The 16,007-nt window shown below is 38.7% G+C and overlaps 1 protein-coding gene across 2 annotated transcripts in view; it reads left to right on the top strand.

Moving 5' to 3' along the window:
* The window catches only part of LOC140138742 (complement factor B-like), a 25,057-nt gene extending 9,332 nt beyond the window's left edge, over window positions 1-15,725 (top strand). The window contains exons 8-17 of one of the 2 annotated variants that reach the window (XM_072160503.1): window positions 721-900; window positions 1,276-1,380; window positions 7,436-7,560; window positions 7,730-7,892; window positions 8,061-8,168; window positions 8,568-8,777; window positions 9,371-9,507; window positions 10,940-11,048; window positions 13,648-13,869; window positions 14,569-15,725. In XM_072160503.1, coding sequence (XP_072016604.1) covers window positions 721-900; window positions 1,276-1,380; window positions 7,436-7,560; window positions 7,730-7,892; window positions 8,061-8,168; window positions 8,568-8,777; window positions 9,371-9,507; window positions 10,940-11,048; window positions 13,648-13,869; window positions 14,569-15,065 — 1,856 coding nt within the window. In that variant the 3' untranslated portion in view covers window positions 15,066-15,725. Of the gene's footprint in view, window positions 1-720; window positions 901-1,275; window positions 1,385-7,435; window positions 7,561-7,729; window positions 7,893-8,060; window positions 8,169-8,567; window positions 8,778-9,370; window positions 9,508-10,939; window positions 11,049-13,647; window positions 13,870-14,568 lie in introns of both variants that reach the window. The other variant, XM_072160502.1, reaches the window with a different exon arrangement.
* Window positions 15,726-16,007: the final 282 nt, after the last annotated feature.

Raw genomic sequence — 16,007 nt, 5'->3', positions numbered from 1 at the left:
ATGAATTCTACTGTAGACATGACTGCATCATGAAGTGCAAATTTTCGCGTGCTTCGCGTGCATTTACTCCACTTTTGCATCATATTTCATTGGTTTAGTTTCAAAATAGCCAAATTTTTCACGCGCTTCGCGCGCATTTGTACCAGAAACTTTATTGTCGCCAAACAGTTCTGGATTCACTATATTTCAAGAACTTTTTTCAGACCCCATCCCCCAATATCAAACAGAAATCTACGCCACTTTGTTTTAAGTACAAGAACCATACTGTATATAATATTGATATAATGCTTTGTTTAAGGGTAAAGCAGATTGCCTTTTTGAGGGAGGGGATCTGTGACCTGGCCGTAGGCTTCAACATTGAAATACCTCAAACGGCAAGGTCTGCATAACCATGAAAACGGATAATCGTTTTAATTTTGGAGTGCAGACTTGTCTCTAATAGAGGTTATCCGTGTTCTATAGGTTGTATATTCAATCAGCGACTGCTATATACCTTGTTTAAGACTTTCAAAAGAAGTACCTGCATGTGCAACCATGACTGTTTCAAAATAGCTCGACAAAGACACGCGGGTAACGACAAGGTCGTGCAATGAATTGGTTTGAATGAGGAATACTACGGGAACCAGCGCCTTTTGTTAGAAGTCACACATAAGTAAAGTGGATAACCTCTATAAATATTATCAAACACTAATTCTCCTTTTCAACATGTTTTGGTAACAGGTAGCACAGGTTGTGGAAATCCAGGAATACCTATCAATGGCCGTAAGACAGGGACAGGCTACAATTGGAATGACAGGGTGGTATTCACGTGTAATGCGAGATACGCACTGATTGGATCCAAAGAACGTGTATGTAACAGGACCTTAGGGGGATGGAGTGGCGAGCAACCATCTTGTAAAGGTTAGAACATCTCAATATTCCAACAAACCACGCCCTCTCCTATACTAATGCACTCTGTTATTGGGGAAGCGAGTTGGCGCAGCGATTGTTTAGTCGTCTTGCATTGGTTCAAGCGCCGGCTGTGCCCAAGGACTGTATATGAACTTGGTGTATCCCGGTCCATGCTCGCTCTCGCAGGTTTTCTCCAAGATCAGCGGTTTCCTCCTGCTTTCCAAATCGGTGATTAGTTGTTTGGTTATCACAAATTTTGGAACAATGGAATTTTGGGAGCTGCACTGATACTTTGTGGATGTTACAATTTAAAGTGCGGATAGGTTTGCACTTCATGTATATTACGTTCATTTTATTTATCACTTGTATTTTCTTTCGTTTTAGCGGCAAATGACTTTGACGATATTGATGAGGTTATTGCAAATTTGAACAATAAAACAGCTGCTATCGCAAACGACACTGCAGAGAACGACGCCCTTATTGCATTAGGTATGTACAATAAGCCACCCTTAAGGTAACTAAATGTAATGACGTCACCCATAAACGTACTTATGCAAATTACTAAAAGTATAGGGAATAGAAATGCATTTCGATTTAAACCAGGTGGCTCTGAAAAGAGCCGTGCATATTCTTACAAGTTCGTGTTATCTTGTAACTATAAACATTTATTAAATGTTCTGTGTGATACACATGTAACCATGCGGGCTGCCATCTTGGAAAAGCCCTTATTATTGGTGTTGCCGGTTCATTAGCATATTGATAATCTATCACTAAGTATGGATACTAGAAATCCCTAACCTTGCAACATCCTTTCCTTTTTATAACTTTGTTTGAAATGATTAATAAACGATTCATCATTGAAATAACAAAGAGTTCCTTTATAGTCTCTGTCTTTAGTGTCTCTGAATGTTCTTTACAAGATATGCTATATAGCTATATGATCTTTGAAATTTTACTAAAAACAATTTCCAAAATTAAGTATCCTTTTCAGATTCAAAATCTTTAAGATTAATTTGGAATTTGGAAACTTTCAACTTTGGTAACTCACAACACATTAACTCTTAACTGATTAGAGTTTAAACTTAAACTACAACTCTCAGACTAAGGAGTAGACTTTCCTTAATCTGCACAAACAGCTAAGGGATTATTCTGCCCTTGTCACAGCTTGTTTGTGATCTACATGGTGTGACTAACTGCTTGATTACATCTTCTTTCTTCACACACCATTTTGGTTGCATGTAATTGCTTTGTTGATTTCAGACAATATTATGAACTTTCATGGGTTACCTTTTGTAGCTGCAAGAAAATGTAGCCAATAGGCCTCAACAGCATTTAATTAGCGCAAAATTTTGGTATTCAAAACAAAATTATGAAGTTCTTATGTCTGTTACAATACATTTTCATGTGTGCTATGTAGAGATGTGGGTGGACAACCACATCCTGTGTTCTGAAGATTGAGCAATGTGCATCCGATTGCTCTACACCTAGATAGAAGAGTATTATTCTGACTCTTCAAGAAAAAATAACATAACAACAACAATTTCAACACTTGGACTGCAACTTAACTTTATACACTGCATGTGTGACAACTACATGCACATGGCATAACTTTGCTTGTCTGGCACAATTCAAAACATTTTTTTCTGATTGCTTCATTTTTTTTTTCTGAAGCTGAATAGCAAACAAACTTTTGAAAAAAAACAGTGTCATACTCTGACTTTTGCTGATCAAAATTTTGTCTTGAATTTTGGATCCTCATGAAAACACTACCAAACCAAATTCACTTTGAAAAATATATTTTTATAAGCATATTTTCTATTATGCAACATAAAAAAATTCATGTTAAATTGCAGTCTCAAAATACATGTATTTATACACTTTCTAATAACTGAGTCTGTAAGTCCCTATGATGCACAGATTCACATTCACAAATCCAGTGGCTTTCTTGTCTTGATTTCTCTGCCAAATCTGGAGAATTTCTTCTGTTGTGGTGAATTCAGATCTTGATCTTGTCTTGCAGCTGCTGGTATTGGCGGAGCGGTGTTATTTTCTGTGTCAGGCTTGAAACTGCTGCTGCTGTCTAAATCTGGATCATCGTCGTCTTGTTGACTTTCTTGTGTTTTCTTCAGATGTCTTCTGTTACGACGCAAAAGTTGTCCTTGATCTGTCTGTACTTCATAGGATTTAAAGTTCAATTTCTTCTTTACTGTTGCTGGTTTCCACTTTTTGTTGTGTCCAATCGGTTGAACTCTAACTCTATCACCAACATTCAAGGGTTTCAAATTCTTTGCTCCTTGATTATAGTACTTTTGTTGTCTTTGCTGGTTGTTCTGTATTTCTTTGTTTACAGCTTTTGTCACTTTTGGTTTAAGCAACTTTGATGCTGTCGGCAAGAGAGTCTTTGTTCGGCGACTCATCAACTTCTGTACTGGGCTTGTTTCAGATCCTTGTGTTGGACTGTTACGATAGTCTAGCATAGCCAAATACGGATCACTCTTGGATGCTTTAGCTTTCATCAGCAGGTGCTTTGCTGTCTTAACCGCTGATTCAGCCTTACCATTTGACTGAGGGTAGGCTGGGGAAGACGTTATGTGTTTGAATTCCCATTTCTTGGCAAATTCTTCAAATTTCGATGAAGAGTATGGTGGTCCGTTGTCACTAATGACTATATCTGGTATGCCGTGTCTTGCAAACTGAGATTTCATCTTGCCAATTACGATGTCTGCAGTTGCTTCAGAAAGGTAATCAACCTCCCAATAGTTGGAATAGTAGTCTACAATTATGACATACTTTCTGCCATCTATTTCAAATAAGTCTGTGCCCACTTTCGACCAAGGTCTATCTGGTACTTCATGACTCTGAAGCTCTTCTTTGCTCTGTGCTGTTGGTTTTGCTGAGCACACACTGCATTTTGATATGTAGTCTATCATATCTTTGTTCATATTCACCCAATACACAGCTTCTCTTGCTTTTCTTAGGCATGTTTCTTGTCCTAAGTGGCTGGCATGTATTCTGTTTTTCATGTCTGGTATTAGATCATGAGGTATGACAACTCTATTTCCTTTGAATATGATGTCATCCACTACTACCATTTCTTCTCTGAAGTTGTAGTATGGTTTGATCTCATTGGGTACTGTGTTCTTCTCTGGCCATCCAGTCTTGATGACATTTTGCAACTTTTGAAGTGTCTTGTCTTCTCTTGTCTTCTCTTTGATTTCTTTCAGTCTTTCTTCTGAAATTGGTAGGTATTTCAGTATGTTCATTTCTTCGAACTGTCTAACCTCACCATAGTTACTGTCTTCTGTATCAGTGTTCAGATACGCACGACTTAACGTGTCTGCGATATACATGTGACGTCCTGGTTTGTATGTAACTTGTAGGTTATACTTCTGGAGTCGCATCATCATGCCTTGTAGCCTTTTTGGTGCTTTGTATAACGGCTTTTTCATTATTGTTTCCAAAGGCTTGTGGTCTGACTCAACTTTAACTGTTTGTCCATACAAATACTGGTCAAATCGCTCACAGCCATATACTATAGCAAGCATTTCCTTTTCAATTTGCGCATATCTTTGTTCTGTTTCTGTCAGCGCTCTTGAGGCGAATGCTATTGGTTGACCACTCTGTAGGATTGTTGCTCCTAGTCCGCTTTGGGACGCATCACACTGTAGCGTAACCTGTTCTGCCACATTGTAGTACCGTAGCACTGGTTCGCTTGTGATTAGCGACTTAATCTTTGATATCGCTTTTATCATGTTGTTCTTCCCACACAAACACGACATCCTTCTCCTCCAGCTTTCTTAGACACTCAGTGGTTGTCGATAAGTTCGGAAGAAATTTGGAGAGATAGTTTACCATTCCCAAGAATCTCTTCAAGGCTGGTAGGTCTGTGGGAGTTGGCATATTAACTATGGCTTCTATCTTCTTTGGGTCCGGTTTCAACCCGTTGCTTGTCAGTAGATGTCCAATATATGACACCTCCGTTAATCGTAGTTTGACTTTGTCTTTGTTCAGCTTTAATTGTCTCTCTCTAGCTCTCTCTAGTAATTTAGTCAGGTTCTGATCATGATCTTTTATGGCTGTGTCCATGTCAGATCCTCTTCCTATTACTAGTATATCATCAGCGATAACCTCTACTCCTTCCAATCCTTCTAATGCTTCATGAATTCTTCTCTGGAATTCTTCGGGAGCGGAGCAAAGTCCAAATGGAAGTCGATTCCAATAATACCTTCCAAATGGTGTATGAAATGTTGTCAGTTCAGCTGATTCTTGATCAAGTTCAACCTGCCAAAATCCATCCTTGGCATCAAGAACAGAAAATACTTTGGCATCTGTCAACCGTGTGGCAACATCTTCAATTGTTGGCAGTTGGTAGTGTGGTCGCTTGATTGCTTTATTGAGTGGTTTAGGATCTAGGCATATCCTAAGCTTGTCCTTTTGTCCTTTTGTGCACTATAACCACACTTGACACCCATTGAGTGTGTTTCTTTATTGGACTTATTATTCCTTTTGTTCCAACTCATCCAACTTGTCTTTTAGTGGTTTTCTTAATGCCGCTGGTACACGACGCGGTGGTTGCGCGACTGGTGGGACTGTTTTGTCAACTTGTATCTTGTACTGTCCCGGCAGATGTCCAAGTCCATCAAAGACATCTGTGTACTCCTCGAGTATCTGGTTTGCTGCTTCTACCAGTTGTATGTTCTCATACTTGATTTCTACCAATCCCATGTATTCGGCTGCTTTCTTGCCAATAATTGGTTTGTATGGCTCTTTGATGACTGTAACTGTCATCAAGTATTTCTTTCCATTGGCTGGATTTCTGACTTTTAGTTTCGTGTGTCCCAATGGTCTCATTTTGCTTTGGTTATACATTTTTAGTTCCTCATCTTTGTTACTTGGTTCAATCATGCTTTTTGATTCATTGTCCAAATCTTGGATGCTCATAACATTGCAACTTGCTCCAGTGTCTATTTGAAACTTTCTTCTTCTTCTTTTACTTCCAATTTCCATTGTAGCATACACTTGTTTTTCATCTTTCTTACTTCTACAAGCACATATCTCATCATAATCATCTTCATACTCATCAGTTTCCTCATCAACTTCTTCAAATTGTTTAACTCTTCCAGTTGACTTCTTTGTTCTACACTGATCGTAAAAATGATTCATTCCACCACATTTGTTACATCTTTTTCCCATGGCTGGGCATTTGTTTCCTTCTTTGTGTTGCGGTCTTCCACATCTGGAACAACCTTCTTCCGTTTTCTGGAATTGCGACTTGAACTTGCGGCGAGCATCGTAGGATTGCGGCTTGCGGCGAGTACTGGCATACTGTGTCTGTGACTTGCGGCGAGTATCAAATTTCTTCATTGCATGTATGGACTTGTCAGCACTATTTTCTTCAATTTTCTTCATTTGTTTTCTTGTTGCTTCATACACATTGATTTCCTCAATTGCTGTTTGCAATGTGAGGTCTGATTTCTTTAAAAGTCTTTCTCTGAGCTTCACTGTACGTAGGCCCAACACTACACGATCCCTTATTAGCGACTCTTCCAAATCCCCATAATCACAATGTTCTGCTAGAGTGCGTAGTTTGGTGACATATTGCTCAATACTTTCCCTTCACTTTGGGTGCTGGTGTTGAACATATATCTTTGGTAAATTATATTGGTCTTTTGTTTGCAAAAATCCTCAAATTTTTGTATGACAATCTTAATTTTGTTTTCATCTCCCGCTTTTGTCCAGTTGAACTTATTATATTCTGTAAGTGCATCGTCTCCAATTATTGTTAATAATGTAGCGACCTGTTTATCATCTTGTTCTTCATTTACCCCAGTAGCTCTTGCAAAATTTGTCCATTTCTGTTTGAACTTTTTCCAGTTTGCAGGGGCGTTTTTGTATATCTCTAATGGTTCAGGCGGTGGGAGGGTAAGGTTAGTTGCCATTGCTAACTAATAAGCTTACTTCACTAAGTACTGTTTATAGTCTCTTGTAACGGCTCCAATTCTCTTCTTTTGAGCTCACTCACCCTTCACTTTCTTCTTTAATGCTTACTGCATTTACCACTTCTGTACATCATCTTACAAGTTCGTGTTATCTTGTAACTATAAACATTTATTAAATGTTCTGTGTGATACACATGTAACCATGCGGGCTGCCATCTTGGAAAAGCCCTTATTATTGGTGTTGCCGGTTCATTAGCATATTGATAATCTATCACTAAGTATGGATACTAGAAATCCCTAACCTTGCAACACATATGGCTCTGAAAAGAGCCGTGCAGATGGCTCTGGAAAGAGCCGTGCAGATGGCTCTGAAAAGAGCCGTGCGGATGGCTCTGGAAAGAGCCGTGCAGATGGCTTTGGAAAGAGCCGTCAGAGCCGTGTAGATGGCTCTGAAAAGAGCTGTTTTTATTACCGCACACTATACATGGCTATTATACTGAGCGAATATTAACAACTCGTCCCGGCAGCACGTATCAAGTAGTTGTTGTAACAAGCTGTGGTACACATTTTAATAATTATATTTTCTATTTATGATCGGATTATAGGCAGAACCATCGACGTCACGTACGAAGGAGGGTGGAATATATACTTCGTCTTTGATGCATCCAATAGTGTTGGTCTTCAAAACTTTGAGAAAGGAATCAACTTTGCCAAAGCTCTGGTTTCAAAGGTACGTCGGCCTATTGGCCACAATTTAGTTTTATGGATACGGTAACTCCGAATGTCTAAAAAGTAATTTGGTTGTAAACGTTTGAGTTTTCAATTTCACCTGAACAAAGACAAAGACATTATAATGAAAATTAATGCGAGTGTTTAACTTTTCTACTTCTATCAAACAGGTTGGTGTTGGTGCGATAGGCTCAACCGGTGCGCGATATGGGGCCGTAGTCTTCGCTTCTCGGCATACAGTCGTTTTTCATTTATCAGACCCATACAATACTGAACAAGATGTCAAGCAAGCCCTGGACGAAGGATTACGAGAGCGAGATGCGGAAAAAATTGGTAAGATTTTTGAGCTGTGTAATTTTCTGTCGGACGGTGGGGGGTAAACGCTTAAGTAAAGTAACACAAAGAATACGACTATGAAATGGTTGGAGAAAAATTACAAATCAATTAATTATATATAATTAATTAATTAATCAATAGTAACTTATACTGATACCATTCTAGGAGGTGGAACTGGTACGCGCGAAGCACTTGGAGCACTGAAGGATGAACTGATTGCAAGAACCCCCCAGCGAGATGGGGCAAAGTCAGCGGTATTTCTTATTACGGACGGTAAGAAATAGAAATGATTATGCAAATAAATTCTTCAAGTAGCATCTCTTTTTCTGAAAATCTTGAAGGTCATCACAAGAAAATTATGCAAAATGAAGCAAATTCTTATATTGCTAACTTCATGAACTTGGTAAAATATGCTCGTAGCCCAATCTCGTACATCGTGACACCCAGTTTTGGTTTGTGGTTTCGAAATGTTGCAATTAAACATTGGTTCTTTCAAATATGAGATGAAAAAACCAAAATATAGTACAAACAATCATCACATTTAAGATATATATAGAAAACTTTCTATGGTCGAGATTGGACTAAAGACAATTCAGGGTTAAAACGCTATGGCGGAAAAATGACATTTCGAGTGTAGGCCTAAATGATAATTTCATATTTTCTATTATATAGGAAAATCCAACGAAGGTGGCAGTCCCGTGGATCTTGCTCTGCAACTCAAGGAAGATTACAACATGTTTATTCATTGCATTGGAGTTGGTGAATTTGATAAGGATGAACTTGCAAATATTGCTTCGCTGCCTCACAGTGAACATCTGTTTCTGCTTCAGGATTACGACCGTGTGGACCAATTGGCCGCGGCTGTTACTAAAACCGAATATGGTAAGGATATTGTGTTCGGCATAAAAGCACAAATCGGCCGCTGTTAAGTGCGGCCGGCTGCGACCCGATCCTGGTGGCTACAGTCGGACTTGTAAATTGAATACCTGGTGTTGACACTGCATCAGAGGCTAAAATAGAGATAGATGTAAATTATTTTACAATGTCTACACCGCGATATCGGTTTGCAGTGCGCTCGGTCATATTTTTTAAGTTGATAAGGACAACTGTAGCAGCGACGTGTCCAGGATCTGTTCCTGCGGGGGATCAGAGGGGCTTTCAGAGTTATGCGGGGGGCTTAATGTCTAAAATCGCCAAAAACAGCTGATATTACATGATTTTTAACAAAGTGCGGGTGGCTTCAGCCCCCAAAGCGGTACCTGAAAACCGCAGGGGTAATGACCATATCTCCAATGAGGGGGAATGATCCATATAACCCCCCCATGTTGACGACTGTATATAGGTTTCTGGCCAAATTAACTTCATGGAGTCAAGCCTAATTGTTTGATAGGCTATATAGTGTGTCATAAATTTTATAGTGTGTCATTTAACTATATAGTGTGTCATTTAACACAATCTTATTTTCTTCATCACAGTTGCAAAATGCGGCAAAGGAGGTGGGCCTACTGGTGGTAATAATAATCTAGGCAGGATAGTTAACGGAAATGACGCGGCAAAGGGTGCCTGGCCATGGATGGTGGGACTGTATCATTGGCCACTCAAAGGAGCTACGGTAAAGTAGAAATACTTCGTGGTTTAACAGGGAGGGCAAACCATATTTTCTCAGTACTGTATGGCTGTACTTATGGGTCTATATGTGGTGGCACTAGGAGAGCAAAAATCAAAAATGTTCCCTAACAGTGTGTATTTGTGGGGGGGGGGGTCTACTGTCACTCTTCCTTGCCATGGTACCGCCACTGCCTGTTATTCAGGAGGAGGCGAGGGTTGGTTGATAGGCTATGCAGTCGTCAATGCCGGGTGAATAGTTGCCCATCTTCAACAATATAAACCATGTGTTGTGCACCGTATAAAAACGAGATCGGTACTAATTCTAAAATTGAAAACAATTTACTCATTAAACTTACCCAATGAACTTCATTATTTCCTTAAGATTAACCTTAAAACTACGTGTATATAGCACTCCTTACATAAATACGTGTAAGCCAGATGCCCATTTCATATTTCCATGCCGCTTGCCGCTGCAGGCGGCATGACGTATCAGCCAATGACAAGCGTTGATTGTGTCCGTTGTCTACAATGCGAGCTCATTAGCGGCCGGCCTCACGACTAATTGTATGAAACCAAAAACTAAGCTATAGTGACCATTGAAGTAGTAGTGTTTTTTTTTTTTAGTGTAGCCAAGCAATTCGAAGGCTTAGCGGAGGCCACTGAAGTCAGTGGTGAAATTATGCAGTAATGCCTAAGATGTTACAGAAATAGGCTATATTCAGAAAGTCGATGTGTTAAATGTTTTATTTTACCTTCAGAAACAACCATTTCATTTCGACTTGTAATGTTTAGTTCTTTAATATGAACATCGCCCTGGTGGCATAGTGTAGTTATGGTTTGTGTAGCGACATAGGTGCAAGACCTATATGGATTTATTAAGGTTTTAATAGTCTTAGGCCATACAATTTCATAGTCTCCTTTGCAGCCAGTTTGGTTACGCTCCCTCCACACAAACAGTCTGCCAATGGCTACTTATAACGCCGTTTCTGATTGGCTTCACGTAATCACGTATGTAGCTGTAGAGCTGTACATACGGGAACTTGATTGACCTCAATCAGCTGGCGAGATGGCGGGTCAATATTGCTCATGAATAATTAAGTAGCCGTCTAGCCGATCGACCAATTGAAAGCTTTGTTTGACGTCAAGCTGGATGACGTCGTCAGAAAACCGTTAGCCAATCAAAAAGGACCAGTTCGTCATCATTGGCAGACTGTTTGTGTGGAGGGAGCGGAACCAAACTGGCTGCCGTGGAGACTAACAATTTCAAAGCGTTATCCATCTTAAAAATAAACCACAATCTTTACAATCTTTTTGCCTCTTAAATTAGTTCGTTGGTCAGCTTTCACCCATTTTCAAATAAGTCTATAGATTGCATTCGTATAAATACCTCTGCCGAAATATTAATGTTGTTAATATGATTTTAAATTTATGTATAGCCTACGTTTTTCTGTGGCGGAAGTCTAATTTCTACGGGATGGGTTCTGACAGCGGCACATTGCTTCGCAGACGGCGATAAAGAGGCCAATGACGTCATAATTGCTGTAGGTGAGTATAATACGCATCGCATGCGCAACAAGACTACATTACAAACGGGTTGTAGGGTTTCATGATCTATATTTGAGGGGGACAAACATGCAAAAATCTCCTAAAGATGATACTGTTACGAGTCGTTTAATCTGATGACTCAAGGCCAAAACACCTTTTCCAAAATTCACTTCAGAATGCACAACAAAACACACTGATTAATTAAGTTAACAATATCTAAGTCTTTAATCAAAAGTACATTGTGATTTGACAACTAAATACCGTGAGTGAACACAAATACATCAATACAATCAAATATACTGTTTAAATAATTTTACTTATCCAGCAGCCATCTTCTTCGTGTTGATTCTTGATTGTAAAGTTCAGGTTCTCAATGTTCTTGATGTATATCCTGATTCAGTGTCCTGCGAAAATCACTGTTCAGCGAAGTCCACTGTACACTTGCATTTATAATCCTCAGCGTAAAATCCTCCACACTTAACTCCTTGCGCAGTTCTCCAAACACTTAACTCCCTGCGCTGTTCTCTATCTCCAAAATGGTGCTATTTTCACATTTCACACAATTTCTTCAAGAAACAGGACTGCGTTGCAGTTGTTCCCCTGTTTCCACTTATACTGACAGATGTGTTGTTTCATAAACCAGACTTCAGCAAGTCGACAGAAGAATATATATATTCCTTTCTTGGGAGAAGTACGCTCTTTGACGTATTCTAGATCTTCTCCAACACTACTGGCAGGAGTACATTGACTACATAAAATATTTCTGGTTCGCAATATCCTTTCTTTGAAGGAATTGGACTGTAAGCACATTAGCTAGCCCAGATCAACACTAAAACTGTGAAGAATTATGTTTACATTTTCTTATATACCAAGCACGGGAAAATCCCATCATTTCAATAGCCAATTGCTATTTTACAACACATGATGTGATCTTAGAAATTCTCCAGCCTTAATTATAACATTAACCTTTCTCATCACTTCCTAGGGGTTTCCCCCCAACATGATGTCACTTTCACTTTACAATCTCAGGGACTTTCCCAATTGTGCAACACACTGAAAAGGGGGATTCCCAGCCATCCAAAAGTAGAAATGATTCAATTTGCTGAGAGGGGAATCCCTAAATTATATCAATTGTAAAGAAAGATGATAATCAAATTAAATTACTCAGGGCACATCACAATACTCAAGACGAAAGGTGTGGGTTCTATCAAAAGTGATGAAAGAGATGCAAGGCTTGATATAAGAAATGCCACTTCCGCCCCATGTGGATGATTATTTCTCGGGAGGGGCAAACGTGCAGTTTTGATATAAAGCCTTCACAAAATGTAACGCACCCGTTATAAATATGCATGTAGCTTCAGAACTATTAATCGTATTCACAATATTCTAACATAGAAAGGAGGGTGGTTTATTTACGCGCATTTTGATATCCCATTTGTCCAATGTCGTTCAATATTAACAACACAGCAGCATTTTTAACAAAAAAACCCGAATTTAAAAGTTGCAGTTATTTGTATTGATTTGAATTCAGCGCGAAGATAATGGCAGGTTTTGCATGCAACAATGCCTGCGTAATATGCTATTGATCGCTATGAACTGCAACTTTTAAATTCGAGTATTTTTCTTTGAAAACACTACTGTGTCGTTAATGTTAATGTTAAAAAACAGCTGCGTTACTTTTTGTGCAGACTTTTGCTTTAACTCAAAAACCACAAGAAGTATGGAAATATATATGCGATTTCTGGCTTCCTTGATCCATTTCCAATAAGACTATAATGAAAGTATTTATGTTAAGAATTGCACTGCAGTGTTAGCTAATATGGCTCCTGCCATCCGACTCGCCTGTAAGGCATATCTACACTCATAGAAATATTATTGTTCGTTGGCATTACTCAGTAAGCTGATGTAAGTCGTTGCGTCAACTTTCCGAGTAATGCCAACGCGTACAATTTTGAGTAACGCTGACTCGATATCATTATGTTGGTCGCACTCATTTGCACTTACTTTATTGAGTTATTACAACTCAGAAAATGAAACTAGCCTATCATAATTTTCTAGAGGTGTGCTATAGTATACAAAATTGTGCACTGATTACAAAAATAAATACTGCTAATTGTGCAGAAAATGATCCAAAATACGTGAATTAAGTAACAAAGTACCAAATTGGAATAACTCAAAACAATAAGTACCAGTAACTTAATATGAACGAGTTACATCAACTTACATGTTGAGTTACAATAACTCAACTAATTGGTTCTTTGAACTTTGTTTATTTTTCTAAGTTCCCTGAACTTGAATTCAGAAGTTGGCATTACTTAAAAAGTTGACGCAACAAATTACATCAACTTTTTAAGTAATGCCAACAAAGTTGATTAGTTGACGGAACTTTTTGAGCTTTTTCAGCATTTTTTAAGTTCGGATAACTAAAATGAATTTTGTTTTGGCAACTTTTGCACTATTTTTGAGTTGTCCAAACTTACTCCTTTTGAATTGCGCCAACAAGGCGAACAAGTCATTTCTATGAGTGTAGGCCTATATGACTCGCTTGTCTAGTTTTCCGTCATACTTTCATGGTTTTCTATTCATTTGTCCATTTTAGGATCCAACGAACGAATAACCAGTGTTGATCAAGTGACGGGGAAACAACTTGTGGAAGACCTGCAGATATTGACAATTGCAGCTAATGGCATCATATCACACGAACTGTTCGATGTCGGTGTGAATTATGATTATGACATCGCATTGCTGAGATTATCAACAATTCCTAAGTTGGGTAGTAAAGTTGGCACTATTTGTCTCCCAGAACCTGGATTAGCAGCGAGTAAGTAATAAGTATATGTTAAATGTAATGGTTGACCCCCACCCCGGTGGTTTTTTGAAAAGTCAAGTTACCATTTTTCACAAAATTTTAAGGGAACTTTTGCCCAAATACGTCCAACTGGGCGCATTGGTCTCCACTGAAACCCGCCCATCGATATTCCAAAAACGCTGAAAGTAAGCTAGGTACCACAAAGTCAACCGTGGCACATCCCCGTACAACGTCAACACCACAAAGGAGGGGGGGGGGGTAACCGTCCTATTGCCAAATAATGCTGTTTCAGGAAGCCATTATTCATTCGGGGCTGTGCAATAATGACCTGCCCATAAGAGAGCTGGATGGGGCGGGCAATTTTGGCAAGTCGAGAGGAGACAAGAGATTTTTGGAAGGTCTAAAGAGGAAGGGCAAGAAATTTTTGGCACGCAAATGGGACATCTTTTAAATAAAACGCTCTAAAAAGGATTGGGAAAGCAGAACGGAAACATTCAAAATATGATTGTTTTTGGTTTGTTTGAAGCAGGAAGACCTTACATTCGCTCTAAAAAATACCTAGTATACGCCACCGATTTGCCCCACCAGTTAAATGGATGAAAATAAATTATTACTCCCTTTATTTTTACTCTTAATATTTACTTTCTAAAAATAGATTTAAGAAACAAACCACCTTTTGATTTGATATCAATAGTATTAATTTTATTTTAGATGCAGACTTGTTAAAGAGAGGCGAAGGTTTGAAAAGGGCACCTTTCCCGTATGTAACTGGCTGGGGATCAATTGAGGCACGAGTAATAAACGACCCAAACCAAATAAAGCACCCAGATGTTATTCAGCAATTGGCCATCCCACTGAAAGGAAACGGTGCATGTAGGGGCAGCTTGGAAGGCATACGCGATGCTCAGGGACGCGAGGTTACTCCAGATGATCATTTCACAGAACGTATGTTCTGCGCTGGCTACAAGAGAGGCGAAGATACCGCGTCGGGAGAAAGAGTCGAATTTACTGGAGAGTACGATTCGTGTGAAGGGGACTCCGGAGGACCTATGGTTCGAGAGAGAACCATCGACGGAGATACGACGTGGTATCAAATTGGAATTGTTAGTTGGGGTGTTGGGTGTGGACAGAGGGGACAGTATGGGTTCTATTCTCATGTTCCCCTCCTTGTTGATTGGGTGAACGAAAAAATAGGTGAATTTGAGTAATCATAAGCCTTGTGAAAATAAAAGGCTCATTCCTGATAAATACAATCGATATACACACAACACTATTTTTATCATTCGGTGTGGACTGCTAAAATGGGAGTCGTTGGGTGGCAAACATTGACAATAAAGATTCAATTCAAATTAGTATTACAGCCCTGAAAGTTATCTAAACTGAATAAAAATTCACTTTAAAATGGAATCTGGGGACTGAGTTGATTCCTGAGTTGAGGCTTTGCTGAAATAATAATTTTTCAGGTATATTGAAAAAAAAAAGGGGGGGGTCATTGGATGTAGGGGCCTATTATAATGGCATTGGGTATAAGCTTTAGAAAAAGGGGGTCTATTTTCGTTTATTTATTTGTTTGTTTGTTTTTGATGTTGTTGTTGTTGTTGTTTGTTTGTTCCTGGGTTTTTTGGATTTAAAAAACAATTGTTGTTGTTGTTGTTGTTGTTGTTGTTGTTGTTGTTGTTGTTGTTTGTTTGTTTGTTTCTGGTTTTTGGGATTTTTTTTAAAATTTCCATATTTAAGGCAACAAATACACACAACAGTAATGTAAATAAAAATTGTCTATATTCTATATTATAGAAATGCGGAAAAATACACACAATATGCATAATCGAACTGGTATATTTAAAAAAAAATAGGCTGGAGGACAAAATTTAATTTTTTAATGGAATAAAAAGCAAACAAATTATTTTTCAATGTCTAATGGCATATAGTTTTGTTCTGGTATATGCAATTACTGTCGGGTGCCATATTACTAATGTTACCCAGTATGCATCAGAAATTCACTATAATAATGTGGTATATTTATTCAAGGTGCAAATTGCAAACGAGCTATACTGTAAATAATTGGCAGAATTTGGCAACACTATAGATCTAAATGGTATATAACACCACCAAAAATGTGGTATTATTCTTTATCATCAGTGTAAAAACAA

This window comes from Amphiura filiformis, chromosome 18, assembly GCF_039555335.1.
Source record: "Amphiura filiformis chromosome 18, Afil_fr2py, whole genome shotgun sequence".
Lineage (NCBI taxonomy): Eukaryota > Metazoa > Echinodermata > Ophiuroidea > Amphilepidida > Amphiuridae > Amphiura > Amphiura filiformis.
Note: the sequence above shows the minus strand (reverse complement) of the source record. Positions and strands in the feature narration are given on the sequence as shown.